This window comes from Puntigrus tetrazona, chromosome 1, assembly GCF_018831695.1.
Source record: "Puntigrus tetrazona isolate hp1 chromosome 1, ASM1883169v1, whole genome shotgun sequence".
Taxonomy (NCBI): Eukaryota; Metazoa; Chordata; class Actinopteri; order Cypriniformes; family Cyprinidae; genus Puntigrus; species Puntigrus tetrazona.
In genome coordinates, this window is record NC_056699.1 from 21757655 (window position 1) to 21774092 (window position 16438).

The 16438-nt window shown below is 37.2% G+C and overlaps 1 protein-coding gene across 1 annotated transcript in view; it reads right to left on the minus strand.

Moving 5' to 3' along the window:
* Window positions 1-4226: 4226 nt before the first annotated feature.
* Window positions 4227-16438, minus strand: part of LOC122348907 (uncharacterized threonine-rich GPI-anchored glycoprotein PJ4664.02-like) — a 37864-nt gene continuing 25652 nt past the window's right edge. The window contains exons 94-144 of the mRNA XM_043244797.1: window positions 16211-16365; window positions 15980-16101; window positions 15827-15888; window positions 15505-15663; window positions 15249-15403; window positions 15019-15140; window positions 14866-14927; window positions 14544-14702; window positions 14289-14443; window positions 14058-14179; window positions 13905-13966; window positions 13583-13741; window positions 13326-13480; window positions 13094-13215; window positions 12941-13002; window positions 12619-12777; window positions 12362-12516; window positions 12131-12252; window positions 11978-12039; window positions 11655-11813; window positions 11398-11552; window positions 11166-11287; window positions 11013-11074; window positions 10689-10847; window positions 10432-10586; window positions 10200-10321; window positions 10046-10107; window positions 9725-9883; window positions 9468-9622; window positions 9238-9359; window positions 9085-9146; window positions 8761-8919; window positions 8504-8658; window positions 8272-8393; window positions 8119-8180; window positions 7797-7955; window positions 7559-7697; window positions 7311-7421; window positions 7157-7218; window positions 6900-7000; window positions 6781-6823; window positions 6515-6693; window positions 6221-6342; window positions 6036-6100; window positions 5781-5881; window positions 5637-5676; window positions 5350-5528; window positions 5015-5130; window positions 4871-4926; window positions 4487-4715; window positions 4227-4332 (exon numbers count right to left, since the gene is read on the minus strand). Coding sequence (XP_043100732.1) covers window positions 4237-4332; window positions 4487-4715; window positions 4871-4926; window positions 5015-5130; window positions 5350-5528; window positions 5637-5676; window positions 5781-5881; window positions 6036-6100; window positions 6221-6342; window positions 6515-6693; window positions 6781-6823; window positions 6900-7000; window positions 7157-7218; window positions 7311-7421; window positions 7559-7697; window positions 7797-7955; window positions 8119-8180; window positions 8272-8393; window positions 8504-8658; window positions 8761-8919; window positions 9085-9146; window positions 9238-9359; window positions 9468-9622; window positions 9725-9883; window positions 10046-10107; window positions 10200-10321; window positions 10432-10586; window positions 10689-10847; window positions 11013-11074; window positions 11166-11287; window positions 11398-11552; window positions 11655-11813; window positions 11978-12039; window positions 12131-12252; window positions 12362-12516; window positions 12619-12777; window positions 12941-13002; window positions 13094-13215; window positions 13326-13480; window positions 13583-13741; window positions 13905-13966; window positions 14058-14179; window positions 14289-14443; window positions 14544-14702; window positions 14866-14927; window positions 15019-15140; window positions 15249-15403; window positions 15505-15663; window positions 15827-15888; window positions 15980-16101; window positions 16211-16365 — 6121 coding nt within the window. The 3' untranslated portion in view covers window positions 4227-4236. The remainder of the gene's footprint in view (window positions 4333-4486; window positions 4716-4870; window positions 4927-5014; window positions 5131-5349; window positions 5529-5636; window positions 5677-5780; window positions 5882-6035; window positions 6101-6220; window positions 6343-6514; window positions 6694-6780; window positions 6824-6899; window positions 7001-7156; window positions 7219-7310; window positions 7422-7558; window positions 7698-7796; window positions 7956-8118; window positions 8181-8271; window positions 8394-8503; window positions 8659-8760; window positions 8920-9084; window positions 9147-9237; window positions 9360-9467; window positions 9623-9724; window positions 9884-10045; window positions 10108-10199; window positions 10322-10431; window positions 10587-10688; window positions 10848-11012; window positions 11075-11165; window positions 11288-11397; window positions 11553-11654; window positions 11814-11977; window positions 12040-12130; window positions 12253-12361; window positions 12517-12618; window positions 12778-12940; window positions 13003-13093; window positions 13216-13325; window positions 13481-13582; window positions 13742-13904; window positions 13967-14057; window positions 14180-14288; window positions 14444-14543; window positions 14703-14865; window positions 14928-15018; window positions 15141-15248; window positions 15404-15504; window positions 15664-15826; window positions 15889-15979; window positions 16102-16210; window positions 16366-16438) is intronic.

A 16438-nucleotide genomic window follows, 5' to 3' on the forward strand; every position in this document is an offset into this window, starting at 1 on the left:
GCAAACTATTTTACCTGACAAATTGGCAACATGCCATATCTTGGGTCCCAGTTTTATTTTTTAGGTTACATTGTTTTATGTTGTAAATAAATTTTGCCTGGTTGGTTTTTAAGACCTTTTTTTAAGCAGCTGCTTATTTTTTTGGTTTTTGATTGTGAACTACTGTAAAAATGTATAAATATCACAAACATGTTAGCTACTATATTGTACGCTTACTTGTTTTTAAAGCTAACTTTTTGTTTCTGCCTGACCAGAGAATAATTCACATTACAGCATGTTTTCTCTAGCTTTGTGTCTAAGGAATTTTAATGAATCTTTGTTCTTCTGCAGATATTCTTTTTTTTTGCAGTCTGCAGTCAAGTAATTTCCATTACAAAAAGGAAAAAAAACTGCTACACAACTGTATTCAGAATTGGTTAGTATGGTGGAAGGAACAACTTAAAACATGCGTGGTTTTCAGACCGCTGCTGCATCAGCGTTAAAATATGTATGCTGTCACATCTCATTTCTGTCATTCTGCACTATCATCTCCTACTTGCTTTTGCTGACATTACTTTGCATTGCTATGTCATCCTGGAAGTCTGTCTGTTTTATAGGTCTTTTAAGACAAATGATTGTAAACCACTCAATTGCTATTAGACCACAAAATGAACTCAATATGTGGGTTTACTGTATTTAAAGTATCAAATACACATAAAGCTGTCAAAACCCTTTTTTTTGCTGTCACTTTAACATTTAATGCATGGATTGTATATGACCTGTTTAATGGCAACCATGCTGCCTGATATTGTCACTATCCTATTTGTTCCCAGTACTCCCTTTCACCATTCCAGACGATACCCAGCTGCAAAGGCAGGTATGCATGTAACAGTTCAATTAGAACAAAGGGGATTATCTTAAAAAAACACATTGTGGTCTGTGAGAACTTTTTGAATCATGAAGACAAGAGATAAAAGGGAACAGAAACAGTTTAGTGGCAGACTTTTTAGTGCTATGAATGCCTCCGAAACACAGACAAAAAATGTAGACTATTCTATAAAATGTTTACAGGTGGTCTAGCAGCTGAAATTTGGACTGTCATTGAACACATTTGATAATTAGCAATTGCGTTTTGTGCTGTGCAAACATGACAAAAATCAGTTTATCGATAAACAGTCACATTTCTGATCTGTCTCTTGTTTGTTTTGAAGTTGCACAAATCTGTTGCTGTACCGTCACAGCGGGAACTGGTATATCCAGTTGGGCCACGACCCAACCCACATCAAATGCGTCAAATCTGAGTAATTGTGATAAAAGCAACTATTAATAAAATTGTATTACATAGCCTTTGAATTTATTTTTAGCCTAGCTTAGAGGTTTTGAAATACTAAAAAGCAAATACTTTTCTGTTCTGAAATTTATACGATGATCATATTGGTAATACGTCTCTAGCAGACAACAAATATAATACCTGGCAAAACTTTGAAGGGTCAGTGTTCTCTCCATTTCAGAGGAACAAAGTGATTTGTGTGACATTCATATATTTAGTGCTACTTATTGAGACTCTGTTATTTATTATTGAAGCTGTTGTTTACTGTATACTGTAGTTACGCCCACGTTTCTTCACAATAAAGGCTTTGCATAAAAGTTTTAGTTCAACAGCAAAAGGGGCCCTTGCAGCCCCTCTCTGAACATGTCACTAAAGCCAGCTTATATGTTTAAGATTATATACATCCATGTCCTCACCATGTTATGTAGTGTTGGCACAAGTACACTCAAAAAACATGTAAATGCTTAACAATTTTTTTTTACAGAAACCAATTGCATTTATCTGTTTACAGAAATTTCTGTTGAGCATTTAGTTGTGGTTAAGTTTCTTAGAACACACACAGAGAGGAAACCATCCCACTTTATCTTTGCACATTCTTACATAAGTTTCTTAGACATCTCATCATTGCTCATCTATTTGGAAAAGCTGTAATGAATGTGGGCATGGTCCTGTGCAACAGGTTGGGGCTGGGTTCCCATAGTGAGATGTTAAATCAGTACACAGAAAAAAACATCTCGGTTATGTATATAAACGTTTTTTCTTGACGGAGGAAACAGAGATGACCAACGAATTGGGGACAAATTGGGGATTTCAGAGCCTGTCCTCTAACAAAAAAACGACCTATATTTACAGTTTGAAAGTTATGTCAAAATAATGACAGTGTCTTGCTGCGCCTGTCATGAAATTACATATTACTGTCCTTGGCAATGAAATTGCATCATTATTTACATGCAACGTGTGAACCTTTTACATTGATCTCACTGTAATTTGTACATATTTTAGGAATGACCACACCTAACCGACTCCTAAACCTACCACTTACAGGGGTAGTGCTAAATCATGATGTATAGTGCATAAACATTTTATGAGCATGTGAGTTCTCTGGGATCAAACCCATTATCACATGATCACATATCATTGTAAAACTATGCAAACCCCAAATTATGAAGCGGGTAAGAGAGTTTGAAACATTATTATGTCTTGCTGCCAATAGGGCACAATAGTAGTACATGCTCTTATGGGTCGTATTTCAGGGATTTGGACAAATGACCTATATGGGCTTATTGGTTGGAGAACAGGTTGGGATTTCAATATTTCACTATTTCACTAGTCTACTTTGATTGTAAACTAAATGTTGACCCAAAGAGCACCAGATCCCTGTGCTTGGATGACTGGTCCTGAGACTAACAAGCCAGTTGTCCAGATAGTTGAGGATGCAACTTCCTTGAAACCATGGCGGCACAGGAACATTCTGTAAAGTGGATGCCCCTGGACTTATGGGTAGAAATGGGAAACTGAATCATATAGCTGAGTCTGATGGTCTGCAGGAGCCAGTGAGACTGGCTGGGTAGCACTAGCCAAGCACTCAGATACAGTATAAGTGGATGGCCTTCACCCTTCTTAACGGCGCTGCATTGTCATATCCCTCTTGTTAGCCAGACACAGCCAGAGGTGGCATTCCTGAACCACGAGGGTGGACATCGCATGGTCCAGAAAACACATGGTGACCTTCATCGCTTGGATTGTGTGGTTCAAAACTCTTTCAGAACCCTTGTGCAGGTCCCCTAGTACTTCTGGCCTGATGGACCTGCAGTAATCCTGTATTTTATTCTTGACAGTACATGCCTTTGTACCAGTTGCCTGTTTTCACTCATATGTTTACGTTGCCTAGTTAATTTATTTATATGTATTTTAGTAGCTGTTTTTTATTTTAGTAGTTTTTTTTTATCATATGATGATTTATAACCATATGATGTGTACATGCAATTATGCTCTGTCTGTGTTTTTAGGATGACATTTACTTTTTAGATGACCTGTACATATAAAACAGTGCACACTGATGACCTCTGCTGTACATATATATGTATAGAGGAATTTTTAATTACCAAGCGAAATTCTGTTTATAGAATTATTTTAAATTGAAATTATCATCTCATCTCAATTATGTCCACGCATTTAAAGGTGCTGCATTGTTAGCCAATCAAAGATGTCTACCAGAGCATAATTTAATTTTAATTTAATTTAATCCTGCTTGAGTTCTCAGAAATCTTCTATATGAACAATAGAACAAAAGATGTTTTTTCAATGCTGTTGTTTTCAGGTGTGTCTGTTAAATTGTTCACAAAGAAGTCATACAGTACTACAAAATGGATGATACTCCTTCTAATGTATTACAAATAAAGAGTTAGTTTGTTCTAAAGATGTTTTATCAATCTTCAGAACCATTCCGTCTTACCATTTATCAGACAGTAAAGACTGGTTTGACTGGCCCAATCATTTTTCAAACATATTAAAGCTGTAAAACTCAGTGTATTTTATAGTATATGGATACAATTATGTTCTCATATAAATATTTATTTGTTTTTATTATAGTTTTTAACTATACTGTCTTATTACATTAATTGTGGATTTATACATAAATACATCATCATGGTCCAATATATTATTTTTGACAGAGATAAAGTACATGGTGCGTGAATAAAGAAGTGATCAACACATTCTGCATTTGTCCCTTAAAATTAAATACATACTACCAAATAAATCTTTCATTTACAAAACAAGATCATCATTACTTTACATAACAGAATTTTTAAATAAATAAAGTCATTCCTTAAATATCAGTTTAAAAAAAATCACAGTTGCATCACATTCTAAGAGGTTCTGTATGCCCAGCAATACAGGAAAATAATTTTTTTTCTAGAATATATCTAGAAGAGGCTGTTTCGTGTAGTGTACTGTACGTTGTACGACCGTCTTCTGTGCCAACGTCTTCTGATTGCTGCACAGCACCCACACAGCAGACACTGAACACAGAAACAGACAAAGTGAGAGTTTACATCATTTATACACTTTAAATTAGCTGTAAATAACACATTTAAAAGGCTATGTCTGCTTTTAGAATATTGATCGCCTCACTACTAAAGCACATATTTGACATTTAGTCATCATAATACTTACGCAAAGGAGAATCCAGCAAGGTACGAGCCCGATGATAATAGCACAGGGGACAATGATGGCAACAACCCATGCTGCGTTTGTACCGTTGTTTGACATTGTAGTGGTTACGGTTGGAACTGGTGTGGTAAAAACCTTGAAAAGGGTACCAACCAATAAACCAGCAGCAGAGTTGCTGTTATATTGTGAGAAAACATACGTAACACTGGCCTCAATCACGGTGAGATCATCACTGAGGAGAGATTAAAATATACTGTGAGAAACAAAATGAATATATATAAAAATAATCTCTCTTTATTCACCTACAGTATCACGAAAGCAGTTTTCTTCAATTCATTCAGACATTTCTTCTTGAGATAAAGTAAAAAACAGTGGGCCAGAACTCACTTGATATCAGGAACAATGAGCAGACTAACTGAGGGGTCTTTTAGGATCTGGGTCACCTGTAGAGTGCATCATTTAAAATACAGTAGGTTAATGATTAAAATAGGGAAATTTCAGAACAACAATATCCAAGGCTTTCCTACTCACCAAGTTATTTGTTTTATTTTGGATTACTTTGTAGGCTTCATTCCTGCTTGACTCTGTCAGTGATACTTTGTTGATTTCAAATGCGAACGTGAGTGCGTAGGCAGTGTCATTAATTGCTTTAAAATAAATGACAAAAATAATTAGTTTTGTGACTGTATATGAGTGGTAGTATTTTATTATACATTCATTATGCATTAACAGTTTTTATTATTATTATTCTCCTTAAAAAGAAGTCATAAATAAGGGCTACATGATTACAACAGATAAACCATTTGCATACAATGTTATTTATATTCATGACAAAAACTGAGCATGAAAGGAGAGGAAAAACTCACCTAAATAGTCGACATTCTCCAAGGTCACAGGATCACTCACGCTTACTGTTTTCACGGTTAGTTTAGTTGTGAGATTTGTAGCCAGCACTGTTTTAACCACCTCTAGAACATTATCCTTACTTGGTCTTGGACCCAATGTGATAAAGTCAAGACGAATCTTAATAATTGCCTTCCTAATCCTGCATGAAAGATGATAAATAATTGGAATGAAACCACAGAAATGTTAGACTTAATATCAATGTAACGTAACAACAACTATCTTTAAAAAAATCACTTATTGGTCTTACAAGATTGGTGGTGAAGTTGTGCTTGTTGTCAGTGCATTCACTGAAAAAGAAAGTAGTGATTAATGAAGTAGAATTAATCTTATTTTTACACAAATACAGCATTGAAACATAAAAGTGCAGCAGGTGTGGATGATATGACAATACCTTCAGCAAGTTGAAGTTCCTGAACAAAAATACTGGGTTGCATGAAGTCATTTGGTGAGAAAACATACTCTACTTTGGCCTGAATCACAGTGGAATTGCCCCTGTGGTGAGATTGAAATGTACAACGAGAAACTAAAGTCAATAACTAAAATTTATTTTTAATCATGTAGCAGTGTACTTAAACGTCCCAGCTAACACCAACGAAGAGCCATGAGGACATATTTTCTTAAATCAAAGTAAAAAGTAAGAACTTACGTGAAATCAGCTTCTTGGAACTTAATGAAAGGAGCTGAAGAGTTACTGAGGAGGATCTTGCCTAGCTAAAAAAAATCGATGAATTTGTTTATAAATGTGTCAAGATTAATGTGGTAAATAAAACAGAGGCGGAATAAGAAAAAGTGATGGTAAAAGACTATTGTACTGAAATGTCTCCAACTCACCAATGAGTTTATAGAGTCTTGTATTAACAGATGGGTACCATTCCTGAGTTCAACTTTTTCAGACATAGTTATATTGCTGATTTCAAATCCAAAGTTGAGAGCATATGCCGTCTCATTGATTTCTTAAAAATGCATAAAATAAAATTAATTAGTTGTGTGGTTATATGTGGATGGTGAAATTTCACTAATGCATTGCTTAATATTATTTGTTAATTTAATTAAAGGCTATAAAAGCTAAAGATTTACAAAAAATAAATAGCATATTCTCAACAAAAAAAGGAGAGATAATCTCACTTGTATATGTGACATTGACTAAGCTCACAGAATCACTCAGGTCTTGTGTTGTGGTATCTTGTTTGGTTGCCAGACGTGTTTTCAGCAGAGTGTTGGCCACCTCAATAACCTTATCTGGATTTGGCAGGGGGGCCAGTGTGACAAACACGAGGCGAATGAATATAAGTGCTTTGCCACGCCTACAATGATAAGAAATAAGATGGATTAAGGTATGAAATTAAAATAAAAATAAAAAAAACAGTAAAGACTGAAATCATTGCTCTTACACTATCAGTGGAGTAGTTGTCAGAGTACTGGCTGTTGTTAAGACTGTAAAAGAAAGTAACGATTAATGGAGGAAGCTGGCAGTTACAATATTTGCAATCCATTGTCATTTTTGACAAACCTGTCGGTGGGATTAGTTTATTTAGGAAGCTGACTGGTTGAATGGCATCTCCACCATTGAAGTTATAACCCATCTTACCATCAATCTGGTTTATAGTGCTCCTACAGGACACATAGGAGATATCTGTTAGTGACTTTTATCCCCATCTAAAAATGTATAGTTCAGTTGTTTATTTTTTTAGTTATTTTCCATGGCTTTAGTGAACTAAAATGAGAAGACACATTGACTGAAGATTGTCACATGAGTTTTCATCTTACGTGAAGTTGGAAAATTTGGATTGGAAAGCTGGGCTGCCAGGTTCATTCAGAAGAGTGTTCAGCTGCAGGAGAAAACCAAATCTTTCGTCAATCTCTGTTCATCCTTCTGCCATTGGACCTAAACTATTTTAAATTACACATTTTTAAAATTTACCGAATTATTGATGATTTTCTGCACTTCCTGGTAGGTGTTGTTTCTGAGCACCTGGTCCACTGGCATGCTGATGTTAACCATTTTAATTTCAAACACCACAGCATATGAGGTTTCTGAGATTTCTGTGTGGAGACAAAAACATGACATTTTATTTGGTGAAAAACTTGCCATTTATATCAGTTTTTCTCAATTCCCTGTGAAAATGTTTTAAACCTTCTTTCATGACACTTACTCTCATAGGTGACATTCACCACTTTCACTGATTCATTCAGGTCTGATTCTCTGGAATTACGGAGAGTGTTGATAGCCCTGAGGACCAGATCTTCACTGGGAACTGGAGATGATGAGTTGAAAACCAGCCTGGCTGTGACCACTGCTGAACCAGATCTGTAAGCAAAACACAGTTTGTTCAATGTGCATCAGATTTTAAGAGTAAAATTCCTTTTGCAGTTTTAATTCTTCTCCCAACTGAAAACCAACACTTACATGAGGTTTGGTGAAGTCACGAAGAAACTGGTTGTTGTTTCTGGAAGCACCGTTGTCGTGGTTGACACACGTAACTCATTTAGGAAGCTGACTGGTTGCATGGCATCTTCATCATTGAAGTTATAACCCATCTTGCCATCAATCTGGTTTGTAGCGCTCCTACAGGACACATAGGAGATATCTGTTAGGGACTTTAATCCCCATCTAAAAAAGTTTAGTTCAGTTGTTTATTTTTTTAGGTATTTGGTATTTCCCATGGCTATATTGAACTAAAATGAGAAGACACATTAAATGAAGATTGTCACATGAGTTTTCATCTTACGTGAAGTTGGAAAATTTGGATTGGAATGCTGGGCTGCCAGGTTCATTCAGAAGAGTGTTCAGCTGCAGAAGAAAAGCAATTCTTTCGTCAGTCTCTGTTGAAATGCTGCCATTGGACCTAAACCATTTTAGATTGTACATTTTTAACATTTACCGAATTATCAATGATTTTCTGCACTTCCTGGTAGGTATTGTTTCTGAGCACCTGGTCCACTGGCATGCTGATGTTAACCACTTTAATTTCAAATACCACAGCATATGAGGTTTCTGAGATTTCTGTGTGGAGACAAAAATATGACATTTTATTTGGTTAAAAACTTGCCATTTATATCATGTTTTCTCATTTCCATATGAAAATGTTTTAAACCTTCTTTCATGACACTTACTCTCATAGGTGACATTCACCACTTTCACTGATTCATTCAGCTTTGACTCTCTGGAAATACGGAGAGTGTTAATAGCCCTGAGGACCAGATCTTCACTGGGAACTGGAGATGATGAGTTGAACACCAGCCTGGCTATGACGACTGCTGAACCAGATCTGTAAGCAAAACACAGTTTGTTTAATGTGCATCAGATTTTAAGAGTAAAAAATTATTTTTGCAGTTTTAATTCTTCTCCGCAATAGAAAACCAACACTTACATGAGGTTTGGTGAAGTCAAAAAGAAACTGGTTGTTGTTCCTGGAAGCACCGTTGTCGTGGTTGACACAAGTAACTCATTTAGGAAGCTGACTGGTTGCAGGGCATCTCCACCATTGAAGTTATAACCCATCTTGCCATCAATCTGGTTTGTAGCGCTCCTACAGGACACATAGGAGATATCTGTTAGGGACTTTAATCCCCCTATCTAAAGATGTTTAGTTCAGTTGTTTATTTTTTAAGGTATATGGTATTTCCCACGGCTTTATTGAACTAAAATGAGAAGACAGATTAAATGAAGATTGTCACATGAGTTTTCATCTTACGTGAAGTTGGAAAATTTGGATTGGAAAGCTGGGCTGCCAGGTTCATTCAGAAGAGTGTTCAGCTGCAGGAGAAAACCAAATCTTTGATCAGTCTCTGTTGAAATGCTGCCATTGGACCTAAACTATTTCAGATTGTACATTTTTAACATTTACCGAATTATCGATGATTTTCTGCACTTCCTGGCAGGTATTGTTTCTGAGCACCTGGTCCACTGGCATGCTGATGTTACCCACTTTAATTTCAAATACCACAGCATATGAGGTTTCTGAGATTTCTGTGTGGAGACAAAAATATGACATTTTATTTGGTTAAAAACTTGCCATTTATATGAGTTTTTCTCATTCCTGTGGAAATGTTTTAAACCTTCTTTCATGACACTTACTCTCATAGGTGACATTCACCACTTTCACTGATTCATTCAGCTTTGACTCTCTGGAATTACGGAGAGTGTTGATAGCCCTGAGGACCAGATCTTCACTGGGAACTGGAGATGATGAGTTGAACACCAGCCTGGCTATGACGACTGCTGAACCAGATCTGTAAGCAAAACACAGTTTGTTCAATATGCATCAGATTTTAAGAGTAAAAAATTATTTTTGCAGTTTCAATTCTTTTCCGCAATTGAAAACCAACACTTACATGAGGTTTGGTGAAGTCACAAAGAAACTGGTTGTTGTTCCTGGAAGCACCGTTGTCGTGGTTGACACAAGTAACTCATTTAGGAAGCTGACTGGTTGCAGGGCATCTCCACCATTGAAGTTATAACCCATCTTGCCATCAATCTGGTTTGTAGCGCTCCTACAGGACACATAGGAGATATCTGTTAGGACTTTAATCCCAATCAAAAAATGTTTAGTTCAGTTGTTTATTTTTTTAGGTATTTGGTATTTCCCACGGCTTTATTGAACTAAAATGAGAAGACAGATTCAATGAAGATTGTCACATGAGTTTTCATCTTACGTGAAGTTGGAAAATTTGGATTGGAAAGCTGGGCTGCCAGGTTCATTCAGAAGAGTGTTCAGCTGCAGGAGAAAAACCAAATCGTTGGTCAGTCTCTGTTGAAATGCTGCCATTGGACCTAAACTAATTTAGATTGTACATTTCTAACATTTACCGAATTATCGATGATTTTCTGCACTTCCTGGCAGGTATTGTTTCTGAGCACCTGGTCCACTGGCATGCTGATGTTACCCACTTTAATTTCAAATACCACAGCATATGAGGTTTCTGAGATTTCTGTGTGGAGACAAAAATATGACATTTTATTTGGTTAAAAACTTGCCATTTATATCAGTTGTTCTTATTTCCCTGTGAAAATGTTTTAAACCTTCTTTCATGACACTTACTCTCATAGGTGACATTCACCACTTTCACTGATTCATTCAGCTTTGACTCTCTGGAATTACGGAGAGTGTTGATAGCCCTGAGGACCAGATCTTCACTGGGAACTGGAGATGATGAGTTGAACACCAGCCTGGCTATGACGACTGCTGAACCAGATCTGTAAGCAAAACACAGTTTGTTCAATGTGCATCAGATTTTAAGAGTAAAAAATTCTTTTTGCAGTTTTAATTCTTCTCCGCAATTGAAAACCAACACTTACATGAGGTTTGGTGAAGTCACAAAGAAACTGGTTGTTGTTCCTGGAAGCACCGTTGTCGTGGTTGACACAAGTAACTCATTTTGGAAGCTGACTGGTTGCAGGGCATCTCCACCATTGAAGTTATAACCCATCTTGCCATCAATCTGGTTTGTAGCGCTCCTACAGGACACATAGGAGATATCTGTTAGGGACTTTAATCCCCCTATCTAAAGATGTTTAGTTCAGTTGTTTATTTTTTAAGGTATATGGTATTTCCCATGGCTTTATTGAACTAAAATGAGAAGACAGATTAAATGAAGATTGTCACATGAGTTTTCATCTTACGTGAAGTTGGAAAATTTGGATTGGAAAGCTGGGCTGCCAGGTTCATTCAGAAGAGTGTTCAGCTGCAGGAGAAAACCAAATCGTTGGTCAGTCTCTGTTGAAATGCTGCCATTGGACCTAAACTAATTTAGATTGTACATTTTTAACATTTACCGAATTATCTATGATTTTCTGCACTTCCTGGCAGGTATTGTTTCTGAGCACCTGGTCCACTGGCATGCTGATGTTAACCACTTTAATTTCAAATACCACAGCATATGAGGTTTCTGAGATTTCTGTTTGGAGACAAAAATATGACATTTTATTTGGTTAAAAACTTGCCATTTATATCAGTTGTTCTCATTTCCCTGTGAAAATGTTTTAAACCTTCTTTCATGACACTTACTCTCATAGGTGACATTCACCACTTTCACTGATTCATTCAGCTTTGACTCTCTGGAATTACGAAGAGTGTTGATAGCCCTGAAGACCAGATCTTCACTGGGAACTGGAGATGATGAGTTGAACACCAGCCTGGCTATGACGACTGCTGAACCAGATCTGTAAGCAAAACACAGTTTGTTCAATGTGCATCAGATTTTAAGAGTAAAAAAATTTTTATGCAGTTTTAATTCTTCTCCGAAATTGAAAACCAACACTTACATGAGGTTTGGTGAAGTCACAAAGAAACTGGTTGTTGTTCCTGGAAGCACCGTTGTCGTGGTTGACACAAGTAACTCATTTAGGAAGCTGACTGGTTGCAGGGCATCTCCACCATTGAAGTTATAACCCATCTTGCCATCAATCTGGTTTGTAGCGCTCCTACAGGACACATAGGAGATATCTGTTAGGACTTTAATCCCCTATCTAAAGATGTTTAGTTCAGTTGTTTATTTTTTTAAGGTATATGGTATTTCCCACGGCTTTATTGAACTAAAATGAGAAGACAGATTAAATGAAGATTGTCACATGAGTTTTCATCTTACGTGAAGTTGGAAAATTTGGATTGGAAAGCTGGGCTGCCAGGTTCATTCAGAAGAGTGTTCAGCTGCAGGAGAAAACCAAATCTTTGATCAGTCTCTGTTGAAATGCTGCCATTGGACCTAAACTATTTCAGATTGTACATTTCTAACATTTACCGAATTATCGATGATTTTCTGCACTTCCTGGCAGGTATTGTTTCTGAGCACCTGGTCCACTGGCATGCTGATGTTACCCACTTTAATTTCAAATACCACAGCATATGAGGTTTCTGAGATTTCTGTGTGGAGACAAAAATATGACATTTTATTTGGTTAAAAACTTGCCATTTATATCAGTTGTTCTCATTTCCTGTGAAAATGTTTTAAACCTTCTTTCATGACACTTACTCTCATAGGTGACATTCACCACTTTCACTGATTCATTCAGCTTTGACTCTCTGGAATTACGGAGAGTGTTGATAGCCCTGAGGACCAGATCTTCACTGGGAACTGGAGATGATGAGTTGAACACCAGCCTGGCTATGACGACTGCTGAACCAGACCTGTAAGCAAAACACAGTTTGTTCAATGTGCATCAGATTTTAAGAGTAAAAAATTATTTTTGCAGTTTTAATTCTTCTCCGCAATTGAAAACCAACACTTACATGAGGTTTGGTGAAGTCACAAAGAAACTGGTTGTTGTTCCTGGAAGCACCGTTGTCGTGGTTGACACAAGTAACTTATTTAGGAAGCTGACTGGTTGCAGCGCATCTCCACCATTGAAGTTATAACCCATCATGCCATCAATCTGGTTTGCAGCGCTCCTACAGGACACATAGGAGATATCTGTTAGGGACTTTAACCCCCATCTAAAGATTTTTAGTTCAGTTGTTTATTTTTTTAGGTATTTGGTATTTCCCACGGCTTTATTGAACTAAAATGAGAAGACAGATTAAATGAAGATTGTCACATGAGTTTTCATCTTACGTGAAGTTGGAAAATTTGGATTGGAAAGCTGGGCTGCCAGGTTCATTCAGAAGAGTGTTCAGCTGCAGGAGAAAACCAAATCTTTGGTCAGTCTCTATTGAAATGCTGCCATTGGACCTAAACTATTTTAGATTGTACATTTCTAACATTTACCGAATTATCGATGATTTTCTGCACTTCCTGGCAGGTATTGTTTCTCAGCACCTGGTCCACTGGCATGCTGATGTTAACCACTTTAATTTGAAATACCACAGCATATGAGGTTTCTGAGATTTCTGTGTGGAGACAAAAATATGACATTTTATTTGGTTAAAAACTTGCCATTTATATCAGTTGTTCTCATTTCCCTGTGAAAATGTTTTAAACCTTCTTTCATGACACTTACTCTCATAGGTGACATTCACCACTTTCACTGATTCATTCAGCTTTGACTCTCTGGAATTACGAAGAGTGTTGATAGCCCTGAAGACCAGATCTTCACTGGGAACTGGAGATGATGAGTTGAACACCAGCCTGGCTATGACGATTGCTGAACCAGATCTGTAAGCAAAACACAGTTTGTTCAATGTGCATCAGATTTTAAGAGTAAAAAAATTTTTATGCAGTTTTAATTCTTCTCCGAAATTGAAAACCAACACTTACATGAGGTTTGGTGAAGTCACAAAGAAAATGGTTGTTGTTCCTGGAAGCACCGTTGTCGTGGTTGACACAAGTAACTCATTTAGGAAGCTGACTGGTTGCAGGGCATCTCCACCATTGAAGTTATAACCCATCATGCCATCAATCTGGTTTGTAGCGCTCCTACAGGACACATAGGAGATATCTGTTAGGGACTTTAACCCCCATCTAAAGATGTTTAGTTCAGTTATTTATTTTTTAAGGTATATGGTATTTCCCACGGCTTTATTGAACTAAAATGAGAAGACAGATTCAATGAAGATTGTCACATGAGTTTTCATCTTACGTGAAGTTGGAAAATTTGGATTGGAAAGCTGGGCTGCCAGGTTCATTCAGAAGAGTGTTCAGCTGCAGGAGAAAACCAAATCGTTGGTCAGTCTCTGTTGAAATGCTGCCATTGGACCTAAACTATTTTAGATTGTACATTTTTAACATTTACCGAATTATCGATGATTTTCTGCACTTCCTGGCAGGTATTGTTTCTGAGCACCTGGTCCACTGGCATGCTGATGTTAACCACTTTAATTTGAAATACCACAGCATATGAGGTTTCTGAGATTTCTGTGTGAAGACAAAAATATGACATTTTATTTGGTTAAAAACTGCCATTTATATCAGTTGTTCTCATTTCCCTGTGAAAATGTTTTAAACCTTCTTTCATGACACTTACTCTCATAGGTGACATTCACCACTTTCACTGATTCATTCAGCTTTGACTCTCTGGAATTACGGAGAGTGTTGATAGCCCTGAGGACCAGATCTTCACTGGGAACTGGAGATGATGAGTTGAACACCAGCCTGGCTATGACGACTGCTGAACCAGATCTGTAAGCAAAACACAGTTTGTTCAATGTGCATCAGATTTTAAGAGTAAAAATTCTTTTGCAGTTTTAATTCTTCTCCACAATTGAAAACCAACACTTACATGAGGTTTGGTGAAGTCACAAAGAAACTGGTTGTTGTTCCTGGAAGCACCGTTGTCGTGGTTGACACAAGTAACTCATTTAGGAAGCTGACTGGTTGCAGCGCATCTCCACCATTGAAGTTATAAACCATCATGCCATCAATCTGGTTTGCAGCGCTCCTACAGGACACATAGGAGATATCTGTTAGGGACTTTAACCCCCATCTAAAGACTTTTAGTTCAGTTGTTTATTTTTTTAGGTATTTGGTATTTCCCACGGCTTTATTGAACTAAAATGAGAAGACAGATTAAAGGAAGATTGTCACATGAGTTTTCATCTTACGTGAAGTTGGAAAATTTGGATTGGAAAGCTGGGCTGCCAGGTTCATTCAGAAGAGTGTTCAGCTGCAGGAGAAAACCAAATCTTTGATCAGTCTCTGTTGAAATGCTGCCATTGGACCTAAACTATTTCAAATTGTACATTTCTAACATTTACCGAATTATCGATGATTTTCTGCACTTCCTGGCAGGTATTGTTTCTGAGCACCTGGTCCACTGGCATGCTGATGTTACCCACTTTAATTTCAAATACCACAGCATATGAGGTTTCTGAGATTTCTGTGTGGAGACAAAAATATGACATTTTATTTGGTTAAAACTTGCCATTTATATCAGTTGTTCTCATTTCCTGTGAAAATGTTTTAAACCTTCTTTCATGACACTTACTCTCATAGGTGACATTCACCACTTTCACTGATTCATTCAGCTTTGACTCTCTGGAATTACGGAGAGTGTTGATAGCCCTGAGGACCAGATCTTCACTGGGAACTGGAGATGATGAGTTGAACACCAGCCTGGCTATGACGACTGCTGAACCAGATCTGTAAGCAAAACACAGTTTGTTCAATGTGCATCAGATTTTAAGAGTAAAAATTCTTTTTGCAGTTTTAATTCTTCTCCGAAATTGAAAACCAACACTTACATGAGGTTTGGTGAAGTCACAAAGAAACTGGTTGTTGTTCCTGGAAGCACCGTTGTCGTGGTTGACACAAGTAACTCATTTAGGAAGCTGACTGGTTGCAGGGCATCTCCACCATTGAAGTTATAACCCATCATGCCATCAATCTGGTTTGTAGCGCTCCTACAGGACACATAGGAGATATCTGTTAGTGACTTTAATCCCCATCTAAAAATGTTTAGTTCAGTTGTTTATTTTTTTAGGTATTTGGTATTTCCCACGGCTTTATTGAACTAAAATGAGAAGACAGATTCAATGAAGATTGTCACATGAGTTTTCATCTTACGTGAAGTTGGAAAATTTGGATTGGAAAGCTGGGCTGCCAGGTTCATTCAGAAGAGTGTTCAGCTGCAGGAGAAAACCAAATCTTTGATCAGTCTCTGTTGAAATGCTGCCATTGGACCTAAACTATTTTAGATTGTACATTTTTAACATTTACCGAATTATCGATGATTTTCTGCACTTCCTGGCAGGTATTGTTTCTGAGCACCTGGTCCACTGGCATGATGATGTTAACCACTTTAATTTCAAATACCACAGCATATGAGGTTTCTGAGATTTCTGTGTGGAGACAAAAATATGACATTTTATTTGGTTAAAACTTGCCATTTATATCAGTTGTTCTCATTTCCCTGTGAAAATGTTTTAAACCTTCTTTCATGACACTTACTCTCATAGGTGACATTCACCACTTTCACTGATTCATTCAGCTTTGACTCTCTGGAATTACGAAGAGTGTTGATAGCCCTGAGGACCAGATCTTCACTGGGAACTGGAGATGATGAGTTGAACACCAGCCTGGCTGTGACCACTGCTGAACCAGATCTGTAAGCAAAACACAGTTTGTTCAATGTGCATCAGATTTTAAGAGTAAAAATTCTTTTTGCAGTTTTAATTC